The sequence below is a fragment of the Saccostrea cucullata genome, unplaced genomic scaffold, assembly GCF_032062105.1.
Source record: "Saccostrea cucullata isolate Sc308-1 unplaced genomic scaffold, CSIRO_AGI_Scuc_v1 ctg7798, whole genome shotgun sequence".
NCBI lineage: Eukaryota > Metazoa > Mollusca > Bivalvia > Ostreida > Ostreidae > Saccostrea > Saccostrea cuccullata.
Window position 1 is genome coordinate 15,446 of NW_026927305.1, and position 11,878 is coordinate 27,323.

At 34.2% G+C, this 11,878-nt stretch overlaps 1 protein-coding gene across 1 annotated transcript; it reads left to right on the forward strand.

Moving 5' to 3' along the window:
• The first annotated feature begins 7,845 nt into the window (after nt 1-7,845).
• On the forward strand, nt 7,846-11,354 carry LOC134274020 (heat shock 70 kDa protein 12B-like). The gene is made up of 4 exons (XM_062756244.1): nt 7,846-8,174; nt 9,370-9,600; nt 9,756-9,912; nt 10,104-11,354. The coding sequence occupies exons 1-4, from the start codon at nt 7,854-7,856 to the stop codon at nt 11,162-11,164; spliced, it is 1,770 nt and encodes a 589-aa protein (XP_062612228.1). The 5' UTR covers nt 7,846-7,853; the 3' UTR covers nt 11,165-11,354.
• The last annotated feature ends 524 nt before the right edge of the window (nt 11,355-11,878 follow it).

Here is an 11,878-nt window from a genome sequence, read left to right on the forward strand (position 1 = left end):
GTTTTTTTTTATTTTTGGATTAAATACTTTAATATTTAGCATATCAAAATATATAGATTGTGTAGACAATATGATATGGTCATTACGCACGTGCATTAACATGCGCACGCGTGCAATACTAAAATTTGAATTAAATTGGTACACTTCTGGGTAAACATTGTTAAAGTCTCAAATGCATAGAGTTTGTCTTCTTTAATGAAGCTTATAGGGAATATGGCACCAAAAGGGAGTTGGGGAGCGTTTGGGGAACATCTGTAACGGTCCCCGTTACAATTAGCACTAGTTATTATTATGTTCCCCAAACGAAGTTGGGGAACATATTGTTTTTACTCTGTTTCTTATTATTATTATTATTATTATTATTATTTTTCTTCTTCCTGGGAAAATTTTGTCCACGAGTGATCTTGTAAACTACACATCCGACTTAGGTGAAACCTTTTTAGGGTTAGTAGGCATGTTATGTAGAGTTGCCAAACAAAGGTCATTTTGCGCGCACGTGCTTGCAAGAGCGCGCACGTGCATTAGGTGAAATTACCAATATAATGGATATTGCCGTAAATTTTCTATTTTTTGATGAAATTTTTTGAAACTCATAATGTAAGGATACATTAGTAGTATAGACAAGATAGCATGGTCAAAATAGCAAGATTTCACGCGCATGCACGTGCGCTTTGCTCTGATTGGCTGAAACTAAAGTATCAATAACTTTCTTGTTTCTTGTCATAATCCTTTGAAATTTTGAACATAGTCCTACATTATAATGATCTACCGCATGATATATAAGAATTTTCATGAAAGCATGCGCATGTGCGTGTGCTGCAAGCTGATTGGCTGAAACTTTAAATGGCTATATCTCCTTTGTTTTTTGACGAAATTCTTTGAAATTTAAAATATAGTCATGCATTGGGATATCCTACAAAATGGTATACAAAAAAAATCATGAAATCACGCGCATGCACGTGTGCTGCAATTTGATTGGCTGAAACTTTAAATTGCTATGTCTCCTTTGTTTTTTGACGAAATTCTTTGAAATTTAAAATATAGTCATGCATTAGGATATCCTACAAAATGATATAAAAAAAATCATGAAATTATGCATGCGTGTGCTGCAATCTGATTGGCTGAAAATTTAATTGGCTATAACTCCCTTGTTTTTCAACCAAACAGGATGGGATTTAGAACATAGATAGATGTAAGGGACTCCTACAAGAAGGTATGACCATCATGCACGTGCACGCACGTGCGTGCATTTGAAACGAGTATATTTAAAAATACTCTTGAAAGACAAGATGATATGGTCATAACGCACATGCATTCACATGCGCTTGGGTGCAATGCTAAAAATTGAATATAATTGGTATCCTTCTGGGAAAACGTTGTTAAAGTCAAAAATGCACAGAGTTTGTCTTATTTTGTCTTAATTTATTTAATGAAGCTTACAGGGAATATGGCACCGAAAGGGAGTTGGGGAGCGTTTGGGGAACATCTGTAACGGTTCCCGTTACAATTAGCACTAGTTATTATTATTATTATTTTTTTTCTTCTTCCTGGGAAAATTTTGTCCACGAGTGATCTTGTAAACTATACATCCGACTTAGGTGAAACCTTTTTAGGGTCAGTAGGCATGTTATGTAGAGTTGCCAAACGAAGGTCATTTTGCGCGCACGTGCTTGCAAGAGCGCGCACGTGCAACACGTGAAATGACCAATATAATGTATACTGCCGTAACTTTTCTATTTTTTGATGAAATGTTTTGAAACTCATAATGTAAGGATATATTAGTAGTATAAACAAGATGACTCGGTCAATATGGCAAGATCTCACGCGCATGCACGTGCGCTTCGCTCTGATTGGCTGAAACTAAAGTCTCAATATCTTTCTTGTTTCTTGTCAAAATCATTTGAAATTTTGAACTTAGTCACAAATTATGAAGATCTACAGCATGATTAACAAGAATTTTCATAAAAGCACGTACATGCATGTGTGTTTGCAAGAGCACGCGCGTGCAACACGTGAAATAACCGGTTTAAGTGATATAGGCGTAACTTTTTACATTTGTAATGAAATGCTTTGAAATTCAAAATATAAGGATATATTTGTAGCATAGACAGTATGACATGGCCAAAATACCAAGATCTTACGCGCATGCACGTGCGCTTCGCTCTGATTGGCTGAAACTAAAGTCTCTATATCTTTCTTGTTTTTCAAAGAAATCTTATGGAATTTTGAACATAGCCATGCATAAAGATACCCTACAACATGATATATACCATGTTGTAGGATATCTTTATGCATGGACGTGCGCTGCAATCTGATTGGCTTAAACTTTAAATAGCTATAACTCCCTTAGTTTTCAACAAAAGAGGATGGGATTTGGAACATAGATAGATTTAATAAACCTCTACAAGAAGGTATGGCCACAATGCACATGCATACATGTGGGTGTACATGCGCTGTAATCGGATTGGCTGAAACTTTAAACAGCTATAACTCCCTTGGTTTTCAACCAAACGGGGTGGGATTTAGAACATAGATAGATGTAATGGACTTCTACAAGTAGATATGGTCACCATGCTCATGTATGCACGTGCGTGCACGTGAAATGAGTTAAATCAAAAATACACTTGAATGAGCGTATGTTTTAATACTTTTGGTTTAAATACTTTAATATTTAGTATATTAAAATTTATAAATTATGTAGACAAGATGATATGGTCATTACGCACATGCATTCACATGCGCACGCGTGCAATGCTAAAATTTAAATGAACTTGGCGTTGATAATTAAAGTCTCAAATGAATAAATTTTGTCCTATTTAATGAAGCTTACATGGAATATGGCACCAAAAGGGAGTTGGGGAGCGTTTGGGGAACATCTGTAACGGTCCCCGTTACAATTAGCACTAGTTATTATTATTATTATTATTATTATTATTATTATTATTATTATTATTATTATTATTTTTCTTCTCGGGAAAATTTTGTCCGCGAATGATCTTGTAAAGTACACATCCGATTAAGGGGAAACCTTTTTAGGGTAAGTAGGCATGTTATGTAGATTTGCGGAATAAAGGTCATTTTGCGCGCACGTGCTTGCAAGAGCGCGCACGTGCAAAACTTGAAATGACCAATATATAATGGATATAGCCGTAACTTTTCTATTTTTAGACGAAATGTTTTGAAACTCATAATGTAAGGATATATGAGTAGTATGCACAAGATGACATGGTCAAAATAGCAAGATCGCACGTGCAAGCACGTGCGCTTCGCTCTGATTGGCTGAAACTAAAGTCTCAATATCTTTCTTGTTTTTTGATAAAATCATTTGAAATTTTGAACATAGTCATACATTAGGGAGATCTACAGCCCGTAATAAAAGAAATATCATGAAAGCATGTGCATGCACGTGTGCTTGCAAGAGCTCGCACGTGCAACACGAGAAATGTCCACTATAATTGATACAGACGTAACTATTTAAATTATTGATGATATGCTTTAAAACTCATATTAGAAGTATATATTAGAAGCATAGACAAGGTGACATGGTCAAAAAAGCAAGATCTCACGCGCATGCACGTGCGCTTTGCTCTGATTGGCTGAAACTAAAGTCTCAATATCTTTCTTGTTTTTTGACGAAATCCTTTGAAATTTTAAATATAGACATGCATTAGGATGTCCTACAATAAGATATATAGCAATTATTTTGAAAACGCGTGCATGCACGTGCGCTGCAATCTGATTGGCTTATGCTTTAAATAGCTATAACTCCCTTGGTTTTCAAACAAACAGGATGGGATTTGGAACAAGGTCATTTTGCGCGCATTCGCATGCACGTGCGGGCGCGTGCAATGAGTAAACTGACTGATATATTTAATATGGTTGTAACTTTTATATTTTTTGATAAAATGTTTTGAAATTCATTATATAAAGATATATAAGTTGTGTAGATAAGATGACATGGTCAAATTTGCATGAACTCACGCGCATGCACGTGCGCTTTGCTCTGATCGGCTGAAACGGAAATCTTAATATCTTTTTAGTTTTATGATGAAATGCTTTGAAATTTATAACATAGACATGTATTAGGATGTACTATAATATGATATATAAAATTTTTCATGAAATCACGCGCATGCACGTGCGCTGCAATCTGATTGGCTACAACTTTAAATGACTATAACTCCCTTGGTTTTCAACCAAACAGCATGGGATTTAGAACATAGATAGACATGAAGGACTCCTACAAGACGGTTTGGTCACCATTTACATGCATGCACGTGCTTGCACGTGCGTTTTGCTCTGATTAGCTGGAACAAAAATCTCAATATCTTTTCTGTTTTTTTACAAAATGCTTTGAAATTTAAAACATATGCATACTTTAAGATGTACTACAATAAGATATATAATAATTGTCATGAAAACACGCACATGCACGTGCGCTGCAATCTGATTGGTTTAAACTTTAAATGGCTATATCTCCCTTGTTTTTCAACCAAACAGGATGGGATTAAGAACATAGACAGACATAATGAACTCCTACAAGAAGGTATGGTCATCATGCACGTGCGTGCAGGTGCATATGAGTAAAATAGTGTAGACAAGATGATATCGTCAGAACGCTCATGCAATCACATGCGCACGCCTGCATTGCTTAAATTTGAAATACTTGGTATACTTTTGGGAAAACGTTATTTACGTCTTAAATGCATAGATTTTGCCTTCTTTAATGAAAATTACAGGGAATATGGCACGAGAAGGGAGTTGGGGAGCGTTTGGGGAACATCTGTAACGGTTCCCGTTACAATTAGCACTAGTTTTAATTATTATTCTATTTATTTTGTATTTACTTTAATGCATGTTTACACTATGTTGAAAAAAAAAGAACGACAATCAAATACCTTATATGATTTAAGCATTGGAACAAAAAATAGTCAGATAATTAAGATTGCATATGGGCCCTTAATTGACAAACATGGTAGATTTTTCTTTCAGCTATGATGCTTTTTGTGGAGAGATCAAGAATTAAATAAGATATGTTTCTCATTTAATCTCAGTACCATAAAATTTGTCATATTTTGACCTACAAACAAACCGTTAAAAATACCTGTCAAAATTTTATCCATCACTGATTTTTTTTTTAATATTAAAAAAAACCCAAAGGCGCATTTTTGCTTAAAATCTATCATATTATTAGTTTTACCTTCTCGTAATACCTGTTTATAAATCATCTACATTATCGTGGAGTCATCATAAATCAAAAAATAAAGTTTTAAAAAGTCTTATAAATTTAAAAATCACATAATTGAATGAGTTTACGCTTGGAATTTGCTATTTTGATCTTTTTTGGCTGATTTGAGAATTTAAAACAAGAGGTCCAGGTACGGGCCTTTAAGGTCACATGAGCATTATATGTCACAACTTTCCAACAATTGAATTTGGTTGGTGTTTTAAACCAGAGGCCATGAAATTCACAAATTTGAAAGAGACACCATTGCATTGCTTATCATAACTATTATACACTTAGCATGCTTACTCTGGTACTTAATACGCAGAGGTAGATAAGAGAAAATGCATTTCCACTTTATCTTTGTAACCAGTTGTGCATCCCAGCCCTCAGGAACCACTGACCCTGGGGCCATATATTTCAAAATTTTTGGAAATTTTATCATAAATCTTATTTCATCATAAATGGTAGATTTCAAAGCATTAATTTATTTTCAGACAATGTAACCAACCCCCATACCCCTGATTCAGGCGCCCTGAAATTAACCATATTAAATATGTACTTAATTCATTGGCATAATACCCAGGAGCAAAGATAACGATTTTCAAAGAATTCAAGCATTTTCACTATAAACTCATTAGAGCCCCGCCCTAACACCAGAACTCCTGACCCAGGGGCCATGAAATTCACAAATTTGAAAGAAGCATCCTTCCTCATCATAACTATGTACATAGTTTATTAGTTTAATACCCAGGAGCAGATAGAAGGATTTTAAAGAATTTATGCATTTTCACTATATAATCATTAGAGCCCCCTGCTTAATACCAAAACCCCTGACCCTGAAGCCATGAAATTCCAAATTTTGGAAGAGGCATTCTTGGTCATCACAACTATCTACCTAGTTAGTTTGTTTATTATCCAGGAACAGAGAAGAAGATTTTAAAAGAATTAATGTATTTCACTGTATAATCAATAGAGCCCACCCTAACACCTGAACCCCCGACCCAGGAGCCATGGAATTCACAATTTTGGAAAAGGCAGCCTTATTCCAAATAACTATGTACTTGGTTAGTTTGTTAATTACCCAGGAGCAGAGAAAATTTTCAAAGAATAATGCATTTTTACTATATAATCTAAAAAGCCCAGGCATAGCACTAAAACCCCTGATCCTGCGGCCATAAATTTCACAATTTTGGAAGAGGCAGTCTTATTTAACATAACTATGCACTTGGTTAGTCTATTTAATGTCCAGGAGCAGAGACGAAGATTTTCAAATAAATAATGCATTTTCACTATATAATCTATTTAGCCCTAGCACTAGAACCCCTGACCCTGGGGTCATGAATTTCACAATTTTGGTAGAGGACTTATTGCTGATTATAATCATGCCAACAGTTTGACTGCTTGATGTCCAGGAGTAAAGAAGAGGATTTATAAACACTACATTTATTGTAGTGGATTTGGCCCTACCCCTGAGGCCCCAGGGGGGTAGGGACCATGAAATTCACAATTTTTTTCCTCTTCCCCCATAGATACTTTATGCAAAAATTGGTGTAAACTGGTTGAGCGGTTGCAGAGAAGATACTGAAAATGTTCAAATGTTAACGCACGACGACGGACAAAAACAGATATCAATTGGTCATCTGATTTTACTCAAATGACTTAAAAATATGTCATTTAGATTTCGTGCGACATGAATCAATCTTTTTTTTAAGGAGTTCTTCGAGTGTCTGGTTTCTGACTACCGGTAAATGAAATGTGCGAAGTATATTTGCTTACAAGACATAAATAAAGATGTAAGGGATTTAAAATATCCCAATTTCCTTTCTTTTTTCATAATTTTACAACTTTAATTAAGATTGGTGAGGCATGTTTAAAATCTTGCAGGAACAACATTTATAACGAAACTGCGACGTACGAAAATGTAATTATACAAATATACAACAATCTTGAGCGCTTTTAAATGCCTCCAATCAACCAATCAAAGAACTTATATGAGGAAAACATAAGTGAAAAAGCGTTTTTCTCTCTTACTAAAAGGTCATTGGAACCTTTAGAAAATTGGGAAAAGTTGAGGCATTAGATCTAGAAACAACGTAGAAGATGCACAATAATTTAGTTCCTATTTACATTCAAAATAGAGTACCTCACATAAGAGACAATATTTCACAATATTCTACTCAAAATTCTTCCAACTATTCCTTAGCAAAATGCAGATTAGAATATTCAGTAATTCTTTTATTACAGACTCATAGTTAGAAGGTGAAATACAATTAAAATTATAAGGGATGTAACTTCTGTAAATACATTTAAATTTCTGTCATGCAATATTGATAATTAAAGGAAAATTTTCATTTTTTTTTTTTTAGAATTTTATTTGATAATCATATCAAAATTTTCAGTCTTTATCACTATTAACTGTTTTCTTTATACTTGTTGTAAAATTCTGTATATTCTGTAAAAGATAATGACTTTGACTTTACCTTCTAAAAATAAAACGGTCAAATTTAATCTTATTGAGACCATCACTTAGAGGTAGTGTCCTCTTTAATCTGTGATTTTTTTTAAAAATCTTAACATAAAATAAATATAAGAAGAGTTTCTCCTTAAAGTTTATACTATTTTAGGGATGTCGCTGGAACAAAAGACAGATATAAAAGTCTTAGTGGCCGCCATCGACTTTGGTACAACCTACTCTGGATATGCCTTCTCTTTCAAAGATGAATACGAAAAGGATCAAACAAAAATCATGGCCAATACAACATGGGTATCTGGGCACAAGAATTTGTTTTCTCAGAAAACTCCTACGTGTCTTTTGCTGAAATCTGATCAAAGTTTTCATTCGTTCGGGTACGAGGCTGAAGACACGTACACCGATCTTGCCAATGAAGAAAAACATCATTCATGGTACTTCTTTCGGAGGTTCAAGATGATGTTACATAATAACATGGTAAGGAAATTAGGATAATAAGAATATTGAAGTAAATTTTAACCAGAAGTCTCTGTCGAGACTGAAGCTCTACTGGTTTGAACATATAGCAAAGGAAGAGAAAGTACTTAAGCAGCTGGGATTTGAAACTTTATAAACAGCATTAAATAGAATAATGATCGTTGATAAAGTCTCTTTATGTTCTTAGTGTAGTCTACTTGTGTGCCAAGCATTTTGAAACAATTTTACAGATATTTCTATTTTTAGTAACCACGGCAACACCGTTCATCAAAATTAAAATTTGATACACAGAATTGTATTCTACTTGTGTGCCAAGTTATATTGAAATCAGACCAAAACTGTAGGAGGAGTAGCATTTTGAAACAATTTTACAGATATTTCTATTTTTAGTAACCACGACAACACCATTCATCGAAATCAAAAACCGATATATAGAATTATGTATCTTAGTGTATTCTACTTGTTTGCCAAGTTATACTGAAATCAGACCAAAACTGTAGGAGGAGTAGCATTTTGAAAGAATTTCACAGAAATTTCTATTTTTAGTAACCACGGCAACACCGTTCATCGAAATCAAATACCGATACACAGAATTATGTATCTTAGTGTATTCTACTTGTTTGCCAACTTATACTGAAATCAGATCAAAACTGTAGGAGGAGTAGCATTTTGAAAGAATTTCACAGAAATTTCTATTTTTAGTAACCATGGCAACACCGTTCATCAAAATCAAAAACCGATATACAGAATTATGTATCTTAGTGTAGTCTACTTGTGTGCCAAGTCATACTGAAATCAGACCAAAACTGTAGGAGGAGTAGCATTTTGAAACAATTTCACAGAAATTTCTATTTTTAGTAACCACGGCAACACCGTTCATCGAAATCAAAAACCGATACACAGAATTATGTATCTTAGTGTAGTCTACTTGTGTGCCAAGTTATATTGAAATTAGACCAAAACTGTAGGAGGAGTAGCATTTTGAAAAATTGTTTACAGACAGACGGACAGACGGACGGACGCCGGACGCATTACTATCGCATAAGCTCTTCTGGTCTCTGACCAGTAGAGCTAAAAATCAAGACATTTCTAAGACAGATTTTATTCTGATTTACCGGATGAAAAACAGTAAATTCTAATAATCAAGATAGCACTTTGTTGCATTTACAGTTGTTTCTTTGTAATTATGAATTAGACTCTGAACCGTGAAACAATTATATTAGACGAAAGTGGCCAAAAGAAGCTCCCTGCTATGACAGTTTTTGCCCATGGCATACGGTATCTGAAAGATCACCTTCTCAACCACCTTAAAGTAAAAGGACTGGACGCTTTGATCAAAGAAGATGATTACATTCACTGGGTTCTGACGATCCCTGCAATATGGAATGATAAATCTAAACAATTTATGAGAGAGGCAGCAAAAGAGGTACTAGTACATGTATGGCTAAGAGTTTGAAATTGATTCTTTATGGTTTATACTACGCATACTAATTAATGATATACGGTGTCTTTTCTAAACGAAAAAAGTTTAAGTTAAAGAAATTATTTAATATGAACATATCGTCTTTAATTAAACTCCAGGCAGGTATTAAGAGCCAGAATTTAAGCCTTGCGCTTGAGCCGGAAGCAGCAGCTCTGTACTGCAGAATGTTACCTCTAGAGAGACTCTCCACAGCAAGCTGTACAAATCTGTCCATGTTTCAACCCGGAACTCGCTTCATGGTGCTGGATTTGGGAGGTACTACAAATTGCTAAGGATTTATGTATTTTTTTTCTCTTTTTGTGCAATGTTCTTAATTATAAGTTTCTTTTTTATGTCCTTTTGGCTAAATAATAATTCTTTTTTTATATCATATTTTTTTAAATTTTTTACCATAACTTTTATTTATTCACTTTGTATGATTTTCCATCGAAAACTATTATTTTCAGGAGGGACTGTTGATGTAACAGTTCAAGAGGTTCTGTCTGATTATACCCTCAAGGAACTCCACAAAGCAAGTGGAGGGGCGTGGGGAGGGACCAAAATCGACGAAGCCTTCATCCAAATGATTATGGGCATCGTTGGAAGTCCGGTTATGTCAAATTTCAAAAAATGTCATCCCGCCGATAACCTTGAACTCGTTCGGGAATTTGAAACTAAAAAGCGATCTGTGTCCACTAATGTCAAAGAAAAAATCACTTTTCGAATCCCAGTAACATTGGTAGATATTTTTGAGGAAGAATATGATGAAGACTTAAAATCAACAATTTCGCAGACGAGGCACAAAGACAAGCTAATGTGGACAGGAGACAAGCTACGCATGACCGGGGAAATGGTTCATGAACTATTTAAACATTGTTCTGAAAGTATTGTTAATCATGTCAAGGAACTCCTTGCACATCCGTTTTGCGACGGGGTAGAAAACATTTTAATGGTTGGTGGATTTTCTGAATGCAAACTTATTCAAGAAGCAATTAAAAACAATTTCAAGAATAACAGAATCATCATACCAGAAGAAGCTGGATTGGCTATCGTGAAGGGCGCCGTGCTCTTTGGACATAATCCTAAAACAATTGTTTCAAGAAAGACAAAATGGACTTACGGTGTTCAATCCAATAGAAATTTTGAATCAGGCGATCCCCCGGAGAAAAAAATTAAAGTTGGGGGCATTGATAAATGCAAAGATATCTTCAGTGTCCATGTTGGTGTCAATGAAACAGTTGAAGTGGGGACGCCCCTTGAACCCCGTTGTTACTTACCCTTACACAAAGACTCTGATACTGTTGACATCCCAATTTACGTTTCATCTGAAAGATTTCCTAAATATACTACCGATCATACGTGTTCTTACGTAGGAAAAATGTCGGTAGATTTGGAGAAATCCAACAATGACAGGGAAATTGAGGTTAAAATGACCTTTGGTGGAACGGAGCTGATAGTTGAAGCTAAGGACACGGTGTCAGGGAATCCGCGTAAGGCGAAGTTTAACTTCCTAGAATCCAATAACTAAAAAACTCAACAGGATGTATAATTGCTAACCAGCCTACAATTATATTGAAATCCATCGTATATTATCTCTTTTATTTCCATTGAAAATAACGATCTTTTTTTTTATATATATATTTTATCGCAGCTAAGGAAGTTAACCTATATAGATTCTTAAGCGCCGTCTTTTTGATGGCATGTAAAACTTCGTTTCTGTTTTATATTATTATGAACTTATTTTGCATATTTTTTCACGATTTTATTTTACGATTCTTCATTTCAATTTTTTGATTTTCCATTGTTTTTTTTTTTTTTTTGTTTTTTTTCATTTATATTTTATGATTTTCGTTTTTCATTGTATTTTACGATTCTACATTTGAATTTTATGATTTTCCATTGTTTTTTTTTTTATTTTTATTATTTTTCCATTTATATTTTATTATTTCGTTTTTTATTGTATAACTTTCCCATCTTCATATTCACTAATACGAGACGTCTATGATGTAACCAGTGTACCGAATATTGCAACGTTTATCATAATTATATTAAACTTGTATTGCATGGTCCTACTTTATAAAATCTATGCAGACATATAATTATAAAAAAAATAAATATCTATAATTTGTTATAAACGTTTAATATGCGGAGGCCAATGGCGGCTTGTTGTCTGTTCATGTATGAAGTTAAATGATCAATTGCATATTTTTATAACTAGCAAGTATCTACATGACATACAAGG

Bases quoted from the DNA above. Each gene is read 5' to 3' on its own strand.
- LOC134274020 (XM_062756244.1), top strand. From the start codon at position 7,854: ATGTCGCTGGAACAAAAGACAGATATAAAAGTCTTAGTGGCCGCCATC. The intron at 8,175-9,369 runs GTAAGGAAATTA...ATTATGAATTAG, and splicing joins TGATGTTACATAATAACATG to ACTCTGAACCGTGAAACAAT. The intron at 9,601-9,755 runs GTACTAGTACAT...ATTAAACTCCAG, and splicing joins TGAGAGAGGCAGCAAAAGAG to GCAGGTATTAAGAGCCAGAA.